The 21,239-nt window shown below is 38.7% G+C and overlaps 1 protein-coding gene across 2 annotated transcripts in view; it reads left to right on the forward strand.

Moving 5' to 3' along the window:
- Positions 1-21,239, forward strand: part of LOC119745467 (dihydrolipoyllysine-residue succinyltransferase component of 2-oxoglutarate dehydrogenase complex, mitochondrial-like) — a 29,666-nt gene that overhangs the window by 303 nt on the left and 8,124 nt on the right. Inside the window, exons 2-7 of one of the 2 annotated variants that reach the window (XM_038221826.1) lie at positions 4,880-4,916; positions 5,760-5,811; positions 13,266-13,339; positions 14,600-14,674; positions 19,345-19,400; positions 19,947-20,055. In XM_038221826.1, the coding sequence (XP_038077754.1) occupies positions 4,880-4,916; positions 5,760-5,811; positions 13,266-13,339; positions 14,600-14,674; positions 19,345-19,400; positions 19,947-20,055 (403 nt within the window). The remainder of the gene's footprint in view (positions 1-4,879; positions 4,917-5,759; positions 5,812-13,265; positions 13,340-14,599; positions 14,675-19,344; positions 19,401-19,946; positions 20,056-21,239) is intronic. The other variant, XM_038221827.1, reaches the window with a different exon arrangement.

The raw sequence follows: 21,239 nt of genomic DNA on the forward strand, positions 1-21,239 counted from the left end.
GAGTGGAGCGTTGAACTACAGGCACCCCTCCGTACAAACGGAGGAGTACCCGTAGTTCAACGCTCCACTCAGTAGAGCTAGTACTAGCGCCATAAATGTGGCCAATTTTTAATAATAATTTTATACTGGACTAGGCCTACCTCCGTAAATAAAGGCCACACTTGGAACATGTAGGCCTACCCGAAAATGTAGAACTTTGTCAAATTTATATTTCACATTTAGACTTTTTTTGTAGTTTATTTACGCTTCAAAGCACACTCGCCCTCTTTAAAGCGATAGAAAAGTAGGCTATTCCCTCCTTTTTCAGATGTCTTCATTTCAGATGGGTTCGTTTGCACACATTTGTGTATCTAAATTCCAACATGAATTTATACGAACAGTAGACGTCTGAAAAATGTGGGTCTTCTTTTCTATTGCTATAAAGAGGGTGAGTATGCTTCTGACTAAAGCGTAAATAAACTACAAATAATAGGGACCGTCATGACCGTACACGAACCAACATACATCGATCTGCGCAGCTGTCACACATCAGTGAACAACATTTTTTCTAAGTTGCCGCACGATCGCTCTTCAGATTTATGCTGATCAGAAGGTATTACGGGGCGATTTCCACATGTTATTGATCGTCATCATCATTTTCATACGTCAACAATAATGCGTCCAAAATACTTTTTGCTATACGCAAACGTAGACAACCAGAGTGCAAATGGCAATCTTCAAGACTTGAAGTTGACCATCAGATGTACCGCAATCAGCGTTGTGATACGATAGCCCCTATTCGCAAAGCTCAACTATTACTCCAATGTTGTTGGTGAGTGTAGTGTTGATCAGAAACAACTTTTCAACGTTGTTAACAAGTTGCTCTACAGGAATGTTCAGTCACCATTGCCATCTCACAATTGCAAAGTAACTCTGGTAAACCATTTCAGCCAGTTTTTCATCTCTAAAGTATCCAACATCCGTGACAGTCTGCCTCTGCCTAAATGTGCATCTGGACTACCACAGTTGACATCTGAGCCATCTGTCAAAGTATCATCCCTGGAAGCCACCTCCTCGGAGGAAATCAAAAGACTGATTTCCAAGGCCTCCACAAATCATGTTCACTGGATCCCATTCCCACATCTACTCTCAAGCAATGTGTGGATGTCATCACTCCTGCTATCACCAGCATTATTAACCAAAGCATGGACAAAGGGGTCGTACCAACTTCCCTGAAATCGGCGTTGGTTCATCCGCTTCTGAGAAATGGCAACTTGGATCCTGATAGTTTGCACAATTATCGTCCAGTCGCGAATCTACCCTACCTATCAAAATCACTGGAGCGTGTTGTGTTTAACAGACTGTCGTCATTTCTTCGAACGAATGATCTTCTGGATAACCGACAGTCAGCCTATCGCTGTCATCACAGTGTGGAAACTCTACTCACTCACTTATCGGGCCACATTCTCCAATGAATGGACATTGGAAATGTAACAGCCACTGTATCGCTTGACCTATCTTCAGCATTCGATGCAGTTGATCCTACGATACTGATAATTCGCTTGTCATCGCTTGGAATTATCATTGTTATGTAGATGACATCCAGCTATTTACATCGTTTAGTCCAAGACCATCGAGTGCAGCAGTTGCCATGTAAAAACTCGAGGTTTGTTTAGATCACATTAAAGAATGGATGAGTTTGAACTGAACCCTTACCCTGCCAGATGCAACACAGTGCATCGGGTGGAAAAGTCTGGTGCACTTTGATGCATTCAGCTATCAACAACAGTGCATAAATGGCTAGTTCTGAGACAATGTGAGCTAGTCCCATTGAACAATGCCACAGTTGTATCCTGCTACATTCAGTGACCACAGGCTCTGAGGCAGTTTGGCCTTGAGACTTTTGGCCTGATGGGTCTTGCTACATTGGGCAGGCTTGTCACTGAGATAAATTTGCATGTGGCTGCATTTGGCAGGGTTTTTAGCCAAAATGCCCTGGAGGGTTAGGGTAAATTAAGCTGAACGACCGAAAGTCAGTGTTCATGTTGTTTGGCAGCAAATGTAACCTCGCTAAATTGGATATTACATCAGGACAAATTGGTCCTACTTCCATCTCTGCTTCTCCAACAACTCGGAATCTCGGGGTCATTTTTGACAGTCATATGACCTTCAACGCTCACATTTCCAATGTATCCAAATCGTTTAGGGTTCACTTGCATAATATCGGCTTCATTCGCAAATACCTGACTAAATCGGCAACAGAACAATTGGTACATTCAGTGATGTCATCGAGACTCGACTATTGTAATGCACTCCTATCCAACTTACCTCAATTGACAGGCTTGACAGGCTTCAGCAGCTTCAGAACGCCGCTGCACGACTGGTAACACGAACCAAACGATCTGAACATATCACTCCAGTGTTAAAGTCACTTCATTGGTTACCTGTACAGAGTCGGATTACTTTCAAAGTTCTCCTGCTGACTTACCACATACTCAATGGATCTGCACCCTCATACCTCACCGATACGCTACCAAGATACACCCCAGCATGGAATCTCCGCTCATCACAATCCATCTCACTTGTTGTTCCTCGTGTGGGGATCTGGGGCTATACAGCATTCTGCAGCTACGCTATGGAACAGTTTTCCGGCACATTTGTGCTCGGCTACTTCTTTGGACACATTCGTAATATCGGCTTCAATTGGCACAAAAAGTGGCTTTGGAAATCTTTTTTAAAAGAATGGCGTACGGTCCTAAGTATTACTAAAATTAACGTTTAGTCGTGAGTACCGGTACTTCAATATTAGGGCTGTGCACTTCTGAATAATTTAGTATTTGATTATTCAAACTCGGATTTGAGGAAATATTCAAATATCCCAAACACGCCGATCAAGTTTAACATAGCACTGGTCCCAACTGTGGTATACAACAAAATTGTCATCTTTCCTTGTTTGTCAGATAATAATCTTTCATTTGATCACTGTAAGAAGTGTCTAGACCTTTCCTTAGGAGCAATTTTGAGGAGGGGGGGGGGGGAATATCACTGTGATGTTGCAGTCTGCCGTACATCTATGTGAAAGAGGCCTGTAATAGCAGCACAAAGTTGACTCGTGACAAGAGGGTCTCTTTAAAATCAATGTTTAAAACATGGTAAACTGCAATATCCTAACTTACACAATTTTTAAAAACATGGTTTTTTTTATTCCTCAATGCATATTCACTCTGGTCGATGGCATTTGAGGATCATTTGCAGGTTTCAAAACCAAGACAAAACATGGTAGACTGTTGTTGGACATTAACCCTAAACCCCCTTGGCCGTTTTTGCTAGGAACCATCCTCGATCCTCCAAAATCCTCCAAAATTGCGCACTTATTTTCAAATGAAGGATACCCACTGCCTCAATCCTTCAAAATCCTCCAACAGTCCTGCCTCTCAAAATGCATTCATCCTCAATCCTCCAAAATCCTCCTTTTCTTCAAACACTGTGCAGCCTCAATCCTCCAAAATCAACCGATACTTAATGTCCATGTGCCCTCAATCCTCCACAGTCCTCCAAAATTGTATGTTGCATTCAGCCTCAATCCTCCATTTTCCTCCAAAACAGCCCAGAGGACTTTGGAGGATTGAGGAAGGTTAGGGTTAAGTTTGGCAATGGATCAATCCATTACACCCTTCCCACTGTCTATTACTTCTCAAAGATCACAAAATAGAATCAAGATGCTTACATGTACGTAACTAGGCAACTAGGTTACTGTAAACACACATGTAGAGTAAACTTGGATAAACGTTTTCTTTAACATTCATCTGGAAAGTGAAAGTGCCGGTTGTTATCACATAAACAATTTGACTTTGGCAATGGCGTCATTTGTGTCATTTAATGAAAGTAATTTTTTTTGAATAGGATGCACTCATTCAAGTCCAGACTTTAAAGATACTGGACAAGTCATGGTTTTGTCATTCATGTCGTTGAAATAAGGGAATAAATGTGTGCTCCGTCGGTTTTTATCACTCTGTTTAATACCACTTAGAGTCTGGGTGCTGATAATTACCCGAGCCGGAGGCGAGGGTAATTATCAGCACCCAGACTCTAAGTGGTATTAAACAGAGTGATAAATACCGACGGAGTACATATTTATTCCCATTCATAAATACCTTTTCGGTAAAAAAAAATCATATAATTCGTTCAAAACATCCCGATTTTGTTCAACAAATTCACTTTATGCTTTTTGAATCATCCCTCCTGCAAAATAATGGAGTGTTCAGCTGGCGAGTAAGATGAAAACAACCCTTTTATGGAGATTGACGCGCGCGTATCATGTTCTATGCGATGTCGCGCAGAACGCACCTGGCGCGTTGCGTTTTGAATTTAGAACTATAAAATTCTAACTCCCTGGTAATGTTGCGCATGCCGACGTGAGGATTGTGAACGTTCAACCAATTAAACGATAAGAGGCACTGGATTTTTAGGAGTCCACATTTTATTGTGACACTGGAAAAGTGTTTAAGACCAGCTAGCCATGTCTTTATCATCCGTTTAATACCGGCCACGTGACGGGCTCTCGACCAATAGGAATGGCTAAACTGTCTGAGGTATTTATGAATAATTTTTATTTGTTGGAAGGTACTTTGCTTTACATAATCATTCCTGGAGTTAAAAGGCATTAAATAATGTGTCCTGAAGTTACAAAATCTTATCTTAGATGTAACAGGAACACAAAAATATTTGGACCCTGAGTTTATGAAATGGCCCATCGACAGTTGATGCATGGTGTGAGTCAGTTTGGAGTGAGATCATCAATCCATTTAGGCATATCAACCTTTCGTATCCCTGTCAATTTTTGCTTGTTTCATAATTTATTCGATTTACGTTTATTCTGTTCTTCCATTCTTTTCTACAGCAGCCTGTCCAAGTTGCAAGAAGTTTTTCCTGTTCAGGTAATTAACACTTTGTCATCAACGTCTTTCACTAATTTCATTTTTTGTCAAATAAAGCAGAAATGGAAACTGACTACCGGTAGGTGCGTATATAATAATTATAAAATTGATCAAAGAAGTTGACTGCAGCGGGGTTCGAACCTGTGACATCCAAAATACCGTACCAGCACTCTACCAACTGAGCTCTCCAGCCCTATGTTGGCGGTTGCCCAGTTTATCAGTGTCTTTGTTCAAGGGGTGCTAGTCAGAAGCCATTAACCCATATATGCCACGTAGCCAGGGATCACGGCCAAAGTCACGATGCTAGCAACATTAGCAATGCTGCAAACCTGGGAAATAGCAAACGGGGAGCCCTCAGAGAACATACATCTTTTCATTACAAATTGTCAAAGGGAAACTGACCAGGTGCGAATATAACAATTATAAAACGGAACAAAGAAATTGGAGCAAGGATTTCAAACCTGTGGCCTCCAGAATGTAGTTCCGGTGCTCTACCAACTGAGCTATCCAGCCCTGCGTGGGCGGTTCCCCAGTTTTTCAAAGTCTTTTTTAAGCCACAACCTTTTTTTTTGTCCGACTTTCTGACCTGTTAAAGGAAACGTAAGGACCCTGCCCTTTTGCAGTCATGTAAACACTTCTTGGAATTGAGGGCCTGTTTGTAAATTGTACCGGTGGAGAATATACTCTCGGGAGGAAGTATGTAACAGCGTATTGACTTAGTCTGCATTTGTATTGCCTGGTATGTTATGGTTATCAATTGCCTGTTTGTTTAGGATGTTTTGTTGATGAGACATTTCAAGATACTAATTCACAGAAACTGATGTTAATAATTACTTCTTGCAGGTCTCGAGATCCAAGGCTTATTGGGCAGACATGCATCGCAACAGTTTAATAGGTAAACTATAAATCAATTGTAATTATAATTGAACCAAGTTTGATGCCATCAGGAGCTTGCTTTAAAGGGAAGAATTTGTTTACTTCATATTTATTTATTTTTTTAAATTAAATTTTTAAATTTTATTGATTGATTGATTGAATTTTTTTTTTTTTTGGGGGGGGGGAATATTTTGTAGTTTGATTATGTAATTCCACAAAACAGTTCCTACTTTCGTTTGTTTCCTCATTGTTTGGTGTGTGTTTGGGGGTTTTGTTAAATCTTTTCGTTTTTTTTTTATTCAAAAGAAATGCCGGGTTTTTAATTTAACCCTTGTTTTTAATTGCTGATTATTATTCAGCATTTTTTATGCAATAATGACTCTTTATGAGTAATCATGTATGCATGTTACAAAGGCTACAGATTTTATTCTGAAATCAAAAATTAATTACCTGTGCAGCTCCGTGGTGCAATGAAAACCCTGAGAGTATAATTATTCAAAACGAATCTCCTCTTGCCGACATAATGACTCCGACCTTGAGCCTACCTTGGGTTTGGCCTTGAGATGGCTCCAAGTCAGTACCTCGTAATGACTTGAATCAACTTGACTCTTGATAAATCAGTGACGCATTATGAATCTCTCTGTATTGGAAGTTAAAGGCACATAGGATCATTTGCATTTATCCCAAAAGTAACCTACCGAATTATTATCAAAAATGTTACTCGGATTAAAGGACGCGCTGGTACTGAGCACCCCATGACATTTTCCCGCTTGGCTTGCTGTCGTTTAGAAGAACTCAATAAATCAAGTTGATTTCCAACAATCTGTCAATTGACTGAATAGTGCTATAGACGAAAATCTTGTTTTTGTGATCAAAACGTTGTGCATAGTTGTTTTTTTTTTTTTCACTGTTTTCTCGAAAAGTGTAATATCCACTGAGCTGAAACTTCAACAGGTTAGGTTTTGAACATTCTTCTTTGGATTTTGAGTGGTGTTATTATTTGGCGCGAACAAAATGCATGAAAGGCAAATGATGCTACATTGTATACATCTTAAATGATGCTGCATTGTATAAACCTTAAATGATGCTACATGTACATGTATGCCTTAAACCAGCCAGAGTCTTGTAGGTTACGTCATGGTTCATGATGATTACATTGAATTTGAACAGGTACACCTGGTTATCCTTGGAACAATGGGTTTCCTGTCATAACATAAACCCGAGGACCTGAGTCCAGGTCCTCAGAAGGTCTTCATGTACAGACGTTATGGACATGTCGAGAAAACAATAGAAACAAAAGAAGGGAATGAAAAGGGTCCTCAGAAGTATGGTAAAACCAGTCTGTGTGTACTGTGTGTACTGTGTGTACTGTGTGTACTGTGTACTGTGCACGCATGTGCACAAATGCTGAGTTAGTTTGTGAAATTAATAAACACAATGGAACTTACAATTGGGTGACTTGTAATGGCCGCCAAAATATAAATACATGAATTGTTTCAAGTAAAAAAGGGTAAAATCATCATTAAATAATGAAAGGTTTGCGGAAACACCATGTGCGAATAATTTCTCAACTAAGAGAATGGTTCTGAAAGAACCAGAGGAGTTTATACCTCTGTTCTTTTCAGAACCATTGTCTTAGTTGAGAAATTATTCGCACATGGTGTTTCCGCAAACCTTTAATTATTTAGTATCTCCACCATGCAAAGCCTCAAATCTTACTTAAAATCATCATTACTTGGACTTGGACAGATTATGGGTCATTTTGTGAATTTAGGCCCCAAAGTGTGAAAAAATATTATTCGGTCCCTGTTTCCTTGGAAACTTGTAATTTGCCTTTCAAGTTTAATTATTATTATTTCAAGAATGACTTCAAATTATATTATATTTATTAAGTAGGTAGTTTGGTATTCATAATCACTCTTGGAGGACGTCTGCATTGTTAAGAAAGGCATCAAAATTCCATAATCATTGATGTCAGATGTAACAGAAGGGCCCATTTACAAATGCTCACACCTTCATGTGCTGGTAGCATATTCCATACTATAAACAACTGACATCAATACTGCAGTAAATGCAAAGGAGACAGCAATCTGCGTCAGCAAGCTGGAAGAAATTCATTTTGTTGTTGTCTTGCTAATGAAGGAGACGACATGAGCAGCTTAGTTAATAAGTCTACTGTCGTCATCCCACACTCCCGTTTTTTGTTGTTAACTCTTTGTGGGAAATCGAAGTCATTGTGTCATCACCAGATGTAATTTCCCTCAGATGGCTCCATTCATAAATAAATGACTGATCATCCATCTTTCTTCCGCTGTCTTGACAATACACCACCAAAATAAAAAATAAACAAATTTATAATAATACTAACGAGCACCAACCGCCCGGTAATATACCCAAGGAGCCTTGAGGGAATACAGCCAATTTGCAGAAGCACAATCTATTATTTAAGACACATTTTCATCTTTGCCAGCGTCGGAGTCACCGGAGTCATCATTATCATCATCAGCGTCCTGAGTGTCATTTATGGCAGACTGAGAAATGGTCACAAGTGATGGATGTAGGTGTAAGAGCAATTATCTTATGTAACTGGTACTGAAGTCTTTTTTTTTTTCCCCGCTCGCCCTGAGCCTGCTCGTGAAGATGTCACCTGTTGAGTTGGACCACAGCACAAAGACTTCTGTTGCATGTTTTCATTAAAAAAATTCAATGGATTTTTTAACAATCAGTGTAAATTAAATCTATGCTTTGCATGCATATGGAAAGTGTCTGAATGTCTTTTGTAGAAAGAAAAAAATTGACGGTTTTGACATCCTGTTTATTTTGAATATCATGTCGGTTTTAAGGCCGTTGTCCAGTCTGTTCTGGGTTGGCCTGCTTTCTCCCTATGGCTCTCCTCCACTTAGCCCTGAATATGCATGTATGATAGAAAACTACGCAGGATTTTTGAAATCCTGTCGATTTGTCAAAATTCAGTTGATTAAAAAACAATGATGCGATCATATCTTCAGTTTCAGATGTCCTATTTTAAACTGACTCTTGAGATATTTGATCTCTACAATGTACTTAAAAAGTTCATTCCAAAATTCATTCATTTTTTTTAACTTTCATTGCACACGTATGTGAGTAGAATGTTTAAAACAAATGACTTGGTTGCGGTTAAAATCAATAAATTTCAAATTGTCATCACAAACCTTAAAACCTGTACAGAGATTATGCATACATGTATAATGTATCAAGTTGAAATGCGTTTATATCCTTTCTAGTATAATCATCCGACTGGTGTTGCCAGGCCTTTTTTTCTGTACTTTTTTTATTTAAAATAAGTTTATGTATCTTCTTTCTACTTGTACATATTGATTGTAATTAAGTTGATTTCTGTGTTAAATGCCATAGAATTTTTGTTGTGAGGAGGTCAGTGCAGTGGTCAACATCAATCAATATTTGACCCTATAAAGAAGGAAGTGCACAGAAGTAAGAATTGTTCTTGACCAGCGTGCTCACTGATAATGGCTTCGTTTGTCCGTTCAGGGCCCAACTCTAGACAAAGTTAGGTATTTTAAGAGGTCAGGATTCCATTATCTCAAAACAACAGTTTTGAGTTGGTTTCTTCTGCTTTTTACTTTCATTAGAGTAGGTCGGGTATGAGCACTACGTAACTTTTACTTGATCGCTGAGGACCGTCATATCAAGGTTATGCCGGCACTGAATTGCCGGCTTGCCAACAGGATTGAAAAGCCTCAAGCTATATTTGCAGACACTGTGTGGCTCTGTTATCGAGCGCCAAGTTCTACGGCATTGTGAGCCCATCACAGGCTCAATTCATGTGGAAATCAACAACTTGAAAAGGCGTTTCTTTCTGGAGGAGTTGTGAGTGCCCGCGCTCTCAGAAGCGCCAAACTTTCAGCACCTGTAGTTCTGTGCTTCCATGTTTTATTATTCCCACAATCTAAGTGACTTGTAAAGAAAATAAAGACGTGAATACCACTTTGCCTACCCCTGACCTGAGCCAAAGAAATCTCCCATCCTTTGTGAGTCCGTGCTTGGTGTGGGGGTATAAGTAGGAAAAAAAAAACGTCCTTTCAGTGCTGATTAATAGCTTGGTCTTGCATCACTGCTCAAGCAGTAACTGTTGGCGGGTGACATCTTTCTTTGCCGTGTGGGAAAGGCTGTGGAGGCATTATGGAGTCCTTGGTGCCAATTTTCTGTGCGGCTTTGCCCTCCTTCAAAGAGGCTTTCAAAGAGTATTGTGTCCTTGGCTGCTGAGACGGATCCTGGTGCACGTTTGACCCCTCGAAGGCAAAGGGAAAACATCAAGGGAATTTACCTCTGCCAAATTGTATTGGTATTACTTTGTATACATGTATGCATCGTCCAAAAGAAAAGTGGTGTTCTTAAGAATTTTCATGCGATTGAAGAGTCTTTACAGCATAAAAAGCATTTGTTATTTAAGTTTTAAAAGGAAAATCATGAATCTAACTAAAATTTCACTTTATTTTTTGTGACTTGTCGGTACAATGTAAAAACTATAACCCTAACCCCTTTTGGCTAGGAACCATCCTCAATCCTGCAAAATCCTCCAAAATCCTCTGTTATTTCTTGAATTTGTTCAGTTTAGGGGTGACCATTGCCTCAGTCCTCAAAATCCAACAATCACTGTTTAATGGGTTGAGACAGTGCCAATGACATTCAGAAGCAGTGTGGATGATATCGAGCATAATGCAGGGCTCAATTATGTATGGCTGAACATAAACAATGCTGGATACAGCCTCGACGCAATGCATCCTCCAAAATGAACCGACTTTTTTTGCCATTCAGCCTCAATCCTCCAAAATCCTTCAAACACCGCCTGGAGGATTTTGGAGGATTGTGGAGGGTTAGGGTTTTACAGGTAAATTAACAGTTGATTCACCGATCAGCGACAAACACATCAACTGAACTCAAACTCTAAAAAATACAGATACCTGAATATAAAGACTATCCAAGTGGCTTTGTTATATTTTCAAAGATCCATTAGTTGCAATTAGTGAGGATGAGAATGTAATAACTCGATCATGAATCACGGCCGGCAGACAACTTAATAAACTACTCCCCCAGGCCATCACGACTTGTCTTTGCCGAGACTAGTACCAAGAAAACCAATCAGAGATGATGTCTGTTCCTTGTGAAACCAAAAAGATGATGACACTGTCAGATAAGGCATTAAACGATCCCCAATTTGTAAGAATAAACAATGCATACCTTTTTGATGCAGTACTCTTTCAGAATTGATTAATGCAAATTGAGGAAAACAAACCTGGCGGTTTGCCTACAATTTTTTGAATGGAAATTGTCGAATTCCTTGTTGCCACTACCTGTTAACAATGGTTCACATCAAGCATGGTGTTTGACACTAAAATGGTTGGTGATGCATGCTGTATAAACAATTCGAGGATTTAGGGGAAAATGAGACTTTGGTATTTGGTAATATCTTACATGTCTTTAATAAAAAAAGTCTTGGTTTTACCAAAAACGATTGACTCTTTCCTTGTTGCGTGCCCGGTGCAACATTACTGAAAAATTTCCCCCTTTGTTTTGATGTTGTCAATGACATAATGTATGTCTTGCTGTTCAGATTGTATGCATTTGGATTTTTTTTTTGTAAATTTGTTGCCTTCTGCAACCATACACCAAGTTTCTATAGAAGCAGTTAAGGATCCTTGTATTTCAACCTATCAGTTCACACATCCTCAGCCTGAGCCTCGCGTTCTCATTTACGACCCCGCCAGATAAACCGGGCAACATGGAGCATTTACCTCTCATTACCTCCAGAATGCATTTATCAAGCCTTTTGTGTCTTGGCGCCCGCTGGAAACTTCATTAATTTTAAGTGCCGACCTGAGCGAGTGGGACAATGGGAAGGGAACAATAAAAAAAACAAAAATGGCGTGGCTCGTGTATTATGTATTGTGATTCTCTGTGCCGCGTCTTAGGTGATGTCTAGAGATGATCGTGATATATGGCATGGGCAGTGGAGCCAATCGTAGGTAATGGATGACTTCAGTCTTCATTGTCGCAGAGCACACTGGGGTTTTTGTGTTTGCTTCTCCGTAGTGAAAAGAAATATTGCTAAGGATTTTTTTTTTGCTCACTCTTTCATTTTTTTCATAAAAAGAATTTAAAGCCTGTTGTTGTCTGTTTACAAATGAAAGACATTTTGTATAGAATAAAGTACACAACTGTTCTCTTGTTTACTGAGACATCTGTTAATACCAGAATCTACAACAACGTTAGCCGTTTTTCTCAAGAACATTGGAGGCCTGTAATGAAACATGGTGGCCACAACGATTATTTGGTCGATCAATCGGTGCATTGGTTCGGTAACATTTCGTGGGTGTGATTAATTTAAACCCACTTTGTGAAATGAAGGTTTTCTTTCAGAAAGCACAAAAGCATATGCACCAAAAAAAAATTAAGCCAATACACGTAAGCCCTGAAAATGCTATGCATGACACTTAAAAAAAAAAAAAATGGGCCATGCACAAAGATGGATGAACTTGGTGAATATAAAGTTAAGACAAATGTCTGGTGTGGTATTAAAAGTTCCGTTGTTAGCATCATTACATTTACCAATAAGCAAGTGACTGATGAGCATTGTACATGTACAAATTCAGTGGCTGAATAGACTTCTTTCTTAGAAGGAAACAGTTTAGCATTCTCAAGGACAGAGTGCTAGTTTCTTAATTTTCAGTAAATATTACAATTTTGGGGGGTTTGCGTTTGACAAAAGAACAATTTTTCAGAAGATTCCTTGGACAGCCACTGGAAGTCAGTAAACATACAATCACATGATAAGTAAAATCCTCCAGCAATCACTGTCAATATGTCGAGGCGAGCCAGTGACATCTTGAAGCAGTGCAGAGGATTTCAAGTATAATCTAGGCCTAAATTTATCGGCTGAGCATAAACAACACAAGGTCTGGCCCAAGACCTTGACACAGTGCATCCTCAAAAATCAGCCACACATTTTTTTTCATAAAGCCTTAATCCTGCAAAACCCTCCATTTTACAAAGAGGGTTTTGGAGGATTTCGGATAAATATATAAATTTACTAAAAAGTTTGTATTCTCTTATCCCGGACAATATTGAATAACCCTTTTTGCCATAAAAATGCCAGTATAAGAGTCAGTGCTGGTACATGTATGTTTATAAATATAAAATTATTGAATATAAAATTAACCTTAACTCTAACAGTCCTGAATCCTCTAATTTCAATACAATTTTGCACATTAATGAGCCAACTAAACAAAATATGTGGCATTTCCAACTGTAAAGATACATAATTCTTGCAATGGTTTTAAGATGCATTTATGCCGAATCACATTGGTACGTCCTATGGTAGAGCCTTTAAATCCATACAGTCTTGATCTTGAAGTTTGTCCACACATCCTTTCACATGTTGGGTCATTGTACAAATCTCATTTTCTTGCCTTCCAGATTGCGAACTTTGAGCAAGAATACGCCATGCATCTGGCCCAGCAGCAGAGGCCTGCAAACTTCCAGCATTTACTGTGAGTTTAATACATTCATTTCTGGTATTTATTCCAATTTTTCTGAATTTTCTAATGCCACTGCAATATCTTGGATTTTTTGTTGTTTAAAACCTCTTTTCAATGTTTTCAAGGATTAATTCCTTTACTTTCTTTTTCCTTGATTACTTTTTATCAGCACAAAAGTAGGTTCATGTAAATGCTGGGCAATTTCAGCATTTTGAAAAGAAAGTGTAACATCTGTGACAGAATTAGGATATTTAAGAAATGATCCAAACTCCTAGTCTGTTACCTCCTTGACCATTACTAGATGATGGATGTATAAGTTTTGAAAAAATACATTCTCAGGTTTATGCACTGAGCTCTTAAAAGCTCCGTCACGGACATTACGTAATGCTGGAGTTGCCTTGCAACAAATATCCCAACAAATAAGATGTCGATATGTAGGCTTAAAGGTAATATATAACATTTGCAAACATCCAACAACGACAAAAAAGTATCAAATTATTAAGAAATGCCTTACTTGACTGTAAGAATAACGGTTTCAAGCATCCTGTGAAATCACGGAACCTGGTGTGTTGCCATTTTCAAGAAATGTGGAATTTTTCAAGTACTGCCACCAGTTTACCAAATTTAGCTAGTCCAAATTTTATTTGCAAGTGCTTACACATATGTGAACGGGTGCAAGCCAGCTAGTCTGGTTCCCTGACCTGAAAATTCCCCGACATTTATAAGTAGGGTCAGGGAACCTGACTACAAGAGCAGCATTTTTTTCTTGGTTCTTCCCGCACCTTTGAATGCAAAACCTTAAACAGGCCAGTTTAACAATATTTGCTATAAAATACCAACCCCTAAATCCATCCATTTCTGAAAATTACAGCAAAAGCAAATGCTCTTTATTACCTTTTAAATGTATAAAAGCGGAGACAAAGCATCCAAAATGTTGGTCCCAACAGCTTGTCCCTACTTAGCCCCTTCAATGCTATATAACAAGGTACCGGTAGCCTCATTCATCTCAGGGATATTCAGATAAACAAAAAATGATAATAAATTTTAAAACACGGTCAAGGAATTTAATTCCTATATCTGTTACTCTGGAAATCAGACTGTGAATGATGAGGTCACCGTTTTGTAGAAATCCGTTTGTCTGATCTGCTGAATAAAGTGATAAATTATTGATTTTAACCACCTAGAAGTTCCATTTCAAATCTGCCAATCAGTGAATGATTACGTTTTTTGTTTTTTGTTGTTACTGTGTTGTTGTTGTTGTTTTTTTTCCAGATGATGAGATCCACACTGTACAGACCCCGCCCTTCGCAGAATCGGTGTCAGAAGGGGATGTCAGGTGGGAAAAGGGTGAGTTGATATTAAAAATAAAGATTGGGGGGGAGGGGGGGCTGGGGGGAGGCGGTCTCCTGACGACGGGCAGAGCACACTGTCCAAAATGTTGAATTTCCCCAGTTCTTTTCAGCATCTCACAAACTCACAAAAGAGATTTGTGACCGGTATATGGTGCAACCATAAACTCGATTGTCATGTGTTGGGGGGGGGGGGGGGGGTCATTATGACACTCCATAGAAAAAAACAGTAACTAGTTTTCCTTAATGATTTTCTTAGCTGTTTTTACATGTACATGTGATATACATGTAAAAACAGTTAATAAAATTATTAAGGAAAACTTGTTACTTTTCCTTTTCTTTCTTTCTTCAGTGAATTCCTTTGGTATTTATATTTGGTATTTAGATTATTTTATCAGTCGTTTTATTTTTATTGTACCGTGATGATTTGTTACTTACCGTATATTAAAAAGGAAAGAAAATCGTCAAAATAAAGGGGATCTTTAGTATTATAGCCACTGATCTCTAGATCTAAAGACTGGATAGCAGATGAAGAGCCGCCCAACGAATTCATTTGACGCCATATTGGTGAGACCAGCTGGTGATCTATAAAGGACAAGTTGCTGTCTTTGTTAAACATCGTGGTTCGCCTGGTTTACGTTTTGTCCACCGCCACTGACCACGTTTCCCAATTTGTCAAACGTCGTGGCTTACTTTTGAATGCCGCAGTTCACTTTTTGCAACGTTTGTAAATATAATCACGACAGAAATTTGTCCAGTTTAGATCATCACAATACGTGTACATGATCAAAAAATGCGCGTCAACTCACGATACAGCACGCGCTGTATGCACGTGCAGAACGTTTGTATATACCAGGGGCGAACTGGTCAAAATGTAAATTCAAGCCTGTGACTCGTGTATGGGCTTCCGCTATCCAGTCTTTATTAGATAGAGATCAGTGATTCAGTGATTGTAGCATCAGCGCTTGGCAGTGAGCTACTTAACCAATTTTGCAAGACAAAACATCTAGCCATGCTATAGAGAATAAAAGTGAACATGTCATCTGGTCAGGGAGTTTGTGTTTGTACAAATGTATAGGAGTCTGCATGCAGCGCTTCATTGAAAACCAATCAGACAATACGTTAAATGCTAGTGAAACAAGCTAAATAAACGTCTTTTTCAAGTTTCACTCCTGTTATGACTTATTCGCTAGTTTTTCCAGATGTTTGCATCTGAAACAAAGAAGTCTAGGTCCAGACAGTTCCTTTCATTTTAAGGGAATCAGCCGTTTCCTCGTTAATTTCCTGTGTTTGATATTAGCGTCTGAGCCTTAAACTTTTTGGAATTGCTAATTTCCAGTTAAAAAGAGACGATTTTCCAAGACTTCTGGCTACCACCCTACGGTCATTTATGTCAGTCATTTATCCGGAACTGCGTGCTGCAAGTGCCAGTCACAATTTCACCGGCACTTTTTATAATAAAATTACGACATGACATGTAATAGCTCTAACAGTCCTGAATCCTCCAAGTTTAATATGATTTTGCATACCCCCTAGGGAGTTAGGGTTAAGGTCTTACTTGTTGAACCCTAACTCCCAAGTGTGTGTGAAAAATCATACGTCAATGCTGATTTAGGACTGTTAGGGTTGTATGTGCATTATAAGATTCTTTATCACTGCAAAAAACATTTGTTGGCTGCTTGTTGGAATTATTACAGTGCCAGATGCTGAGTAAGCATCTCTGTCGATGTATCAAATGTCATAATTGCACTGGCATGGAAACGTACAAGTTGTAATGTTCACTGTGGCGGATCCCAAGAATTGATCACCGTTACTTGTGCTCACGCTGTGCGGCAATAGAGCGTGTAAGTCTCGCCAGTCCACGTTCACTGTTTATGTGAACGTCTTGGTACCAAACACTGACTAGTCTAGTCACAGACTCCAGTGTTTGAACTTAACCCAATTGTTAGCTGCGTGATCGATTTGAACAGACTTTGGGGTCAACAATTTTTAAATTACAATAGTCTCAATTTGCAATATTTTCAATATGTTGTTAATTGTAATGCTGTCTTTTCTTTTGGAATACTCATTTATTGTCTTTGATTGGATGGGCCAGTCAGGACACAAAATACATTTGTAAATGCAAAAAAATAGGATGTTACACACATTGTAGATCCTATTCAGGATCACATCTTGCAATTTTTTTTAGGTCAACTTAAAAGCTCTATAAGAGCCACCTCAGTTCAGCAGTTTCTCCTTTAACCCTGCAGGAACTCAAAACCAACCAAGGCTATCCAGAATTCATATTTTAGATAGCAACTAGTGAATTGGGGGGGGGGGAGACAGGTTATCAGAAAACCACCTGTGATCATGTAACACTACCAGGCAATATGAGCTGTGGCAATGACAGGGGAGCTGTCTCGCATTCATGCAAGACTTACATGTCATAAACTTAAGACGAAGCTACCCTTAATCCCATCCTTTTTTCTTTCTTTTTTTGGTACTGGAGCAGCATCACACAAGGTCAAATTTCTTAGCATGGCGTCTCGGAGACAAATTGCAAGTGGAGTTGCGTTACAATCGCCAGATGGGGATGGGTCATATTGCTACCAAGCACTTAATTAATTGCCATAAGAAACTGCTTCAATTTATCAGGTTTTAAATGGGAATACTTATCCAGAAATCCAGAAATTTACCGCTTTAAGATCCAGACATACGGTAAAGACTCTAAAAACAATTGCCAGTGGTATGCATAGTCATTGGAAACCTGTTGCATTCTGCGCTCTGTGTTTTACGATTTAAGTGGGTCTTCGCTTTAGACTGTAAATATTCTATTACCATGTCTACCATATGTTTGGGTAGTGTGTACGGTACATCTTTAAGAGCTGGGTTATTAGTCACGGCTGGGTAAGCGTGCACTTCTGCTGTCGCGCGCCTTCCAGTGGCCTGTACACATGATATGGAAGGCCGCGGGGAAAATGATAAGAAATGGGTTAAATTATTTTATTTGGGTTACAAATGGTTGGCTATCATTACAAAAGGAGACGCAAGATGGAGACATGCGGTTTTTAATTTTTAAATTTTTTTTTATTTTATAAAGTTTGTCTTTATTGTACAATGTATCTTTGTATGACTACCATCAATTTCTTTTAGACAGTATGCTAATGTGAATTTCTGTATTCCTGAGTACACTTGTGAGGCCACTGTAGAAGGGGTCAGTTGCATTATTGGCGTGGGTGTATGAAAATTATGGAATTATTTTTCTGTTTTCCATTGAGATTTGCCTATGTATGTGCTTTCTGCATTTTAATCAGTCAAATGAATTCATGGTGAATGTACTTTGTCCTATCCATAATGTCAGGTGCACACGCTGGTAATGTTCGCATACTGTTACCTGTAAATAACAACAGTGGGAATTCTCTGAAAATAACCTTGCAGTTCTCTGTTTAATCTATTTTCATACATCACCTCCACTGAATCTTTCATGGTAATGCCAAAAAAAAATACTTCTGCTTCCGGTTTCTCTACCTACCCTATTCTGTCAGCCCCTACCCTAATTTTTTTATTGGAAAAACGAGAAAATAACACCCAAACCATCAATTTCTACCTTTTACCCTTGACTACACGCAGAAGCCTCCATTTGATCGGGAAAAAAAATTCCCTACCTACCTACCCTATTTTCAAATGCCATGTAATCGGAAGCAGAACTATTGGTTTTTGTTGGCCTAATTTTTGTTGAGAAAGGAGAAGAAGCAACCTAATATGCCCCCCCCCCCAAAAAAACAAAAAAAATCAATCAATAATTGATCAATGGATGGTTAAAGATAATGGAAACCATTTGCAAACATTCAAAAATGAAACTGTCAAAACATCATGAAATATTCTGAGTAAATAATATGATCATGCATCCTGTGAGATCATTGCGTCTAGTTTGCTGTCGTTTTCAAGAAAAGAGGAATGAACATTATTTCCTTGTGATTGTATTCCTCGTGATGATTTCAACCATTGCGGTTTCAACCGAAACCTATGCCCTGCGTCCAGAAAAGTGAAGATACATTTTCACGGTTTTCTCAAAAAGTATATCTACCGATCTGAAATTTTGACAGGTTGATGTTTTAATTACCTGCTTCAGATTTATTGTATTATTGTTCCTTGAATCGGCAGAACAACTTTTCTTTTGCAAATGGTGTGCATTACCTTGAATAAAATCAAAATTGAAGTGAAACAAAAGTCAAAAGTATTTTAATTCCCTGACGGAGGAAAAGGTAGTTCTGATTGCTCAGCATGACTTTCAACGAAACTTGGAGTCGAACCAAAGTTCAGCCTACCCACCTTGCCCTTAAAAGTGCCTTTCTCATCGGTCGACCATTAACTGTTTTTAAACTGTCTTTTCCTACATTGTCACTTTGACACTTCACAATTTGACACTTTATCTCTGCGGCTGTCCATCATTCCAGCCTGCAGCATTAGTCTTGACTCGTTATGCCAAAAAGCAGTATTTTTGCGCAGTTATTCCAGTCCGCGTCTTTCCAGCTTCACCCTCTTATCTCTCCACATTTGCTTTTTTCCCCGATCTGTCAGTCTGTTGTTTCATTTCACACTTCCACTGCTGATAAAGAAAAGCCTAAACCTCATCTCTGCAACACCCCTTGATATTTGTTGTTTGTATTTATTCCTTCTTCTGCGCAGCTGTTGGCGATTATGTCAAGGAGGATGATGTAGTGGGGGAGATTGAAACGGACAAGGTGAGTGGTTCCCACGCCAGTTTTATCAGTTTCATATTTGCTGCCTTATCAATATCTTAAACTTTTAACCATTTTTCCCTCCAAGTGTCCTATCTCTTGATGTGTGTGTTTTGCTGCAATTTTTGTTTGTCTGTTTACACCTTATTCCTTTGACAGACTGTTTACTCATTTTTCTTTTGTAAACAGAAGTAGGATTACGTGTCAGTTTATTGTCTGCTAATTAATCATACTGTTAATTGAAATGGAATTGAAAGGATGTATAGGTGATAAAGAAGCAGAAAAATAATTGAAGTTAATTTTTTTTTAATAAAAAATGAACGCTCTTGGGATACATGATCTATTCACTTCTACCATTCTTAATGAAATCAACAACGTATCCAGAAATAATATTTTAGAAAGTTGCTGGCTGCCTTGCTTTGTCTCAACTTCTAATTTTTAAGATTTCTCAGACCATTACTGGGCAGTGCGGTAAGTTTGGGTTTCTCAAATGTTTGTGTTGTGCTCTGTATTTCTCATCCTCTGACGACTGTTTTATATTTTTGCCAGACGTCGATACCCGTGCCCTCTCCAGTGAGCGGTGTCATTGTTGAATTCCTCGCTGGAGATGGAGACACCGTCGTGGCGGGCCAGGAACTATTCAGAGTTCAGCTGTCTGGTACGTTCTGATCGTCAACTTATTTGCTTTTAACTATAAAAAGCAATTCTTTACCTCTTAAAACTTGTGGAGCTCTGTGTTTGCCCCTGTGAATGGCTTTTCTGTTCTGAATTTATACAGGATCGAGATTTGTAACGATTTTTGAAGTGTTTTTCAACAGGATTTGTCCTGATTACAGGATATTTCAGTTCCTGATGTCAGGATTATTTTGTCAGGATTTTTCCTGATTTCAGGAATTTTATCAGGATTTTCCTGATTTCAATATTTTTTAAGAATCCTGTTTGAAATCTAGACTTCCTGATGTTTGACCGCAAAGGTGTTTTTTTTCCTACATTATTTAAATTTATATTGAACAGAAGAAATGGGTATTTTAATAGCTGACTTTTGGCAAATCTACAATCATATTCGTGTAGCATAGACCCTACATTGCTTTGGACCCCTTGGTGACTCTCAAACACTCTGACGATTATTTCGTGGATTTTTCATGTTCTGCCAAACTCGCCCCTATTTCTGGTGACTGTTTTGTAAGGTGGTACATGTACGACCGAGTTTTGTTTGTTTATTTTTATAGACCTTAGACACAGTGACTTTGTAATGCAAGTGTGATGATGTCTCTCCCCACCTCCACCCCCCCCCCTCCTTCAGAAAACACAAGTGTAAATAAACCGTAACATCATGACATCTCATGTCTGTGACTCCCCATTACCCTTAGTCTTGGTCCCAGACTAAATTTGCTTTTTACTCCCTAAAGCAGCCAGTGTCTGACATGCGCGGTAAAGCCATCGTAGTGGTAGAGGTCACTATCATCAAGATGAATCAAGTCTAGTCTTAAGAACTTTGGCAGCTCTACCCAGAAAACTCTGAGCATACCTCACGTGTACTGTGTTCAAGCTAGTGAGATAACTGTTAAAAAATATGCGCTTAGTTCAAACTAAAACTCTATTCACTCTATTCACTGGAAATTATCTTCGAAATTTTATTCCTTCCTAATTTAATTTTCACAACAAGGTCTAAGAAATATGCATAAAATTATAATTGTTTACCATTCTGAAAATCAACTTTTATATTTATTTTCAACCAAGCTCCAAAAAGTTATGCGTGAAAATTTATTCTTTATTTTATCAAGCCCATGTAATATGCATCTTTGCAATGTTGAAAATAAAATCAAATTGCCATAATTAATT

The sequence above is a fragment of the Patiria miniata genome, unplaced genomic scaffold, assembly GCF_015706575.1.
Source record: "Patiria miniata isolate m_02_andy unplaced genomic scaffold, ASM1570657v1 HiC_scaffold_7, whole genome shotgun sequence".
Lineage (NCBI taxonomy): Eukaryota > Metazoa > Echinodermata > Asteroidea > Valvatida > Asterinidae > Patiria > Patiria miniata.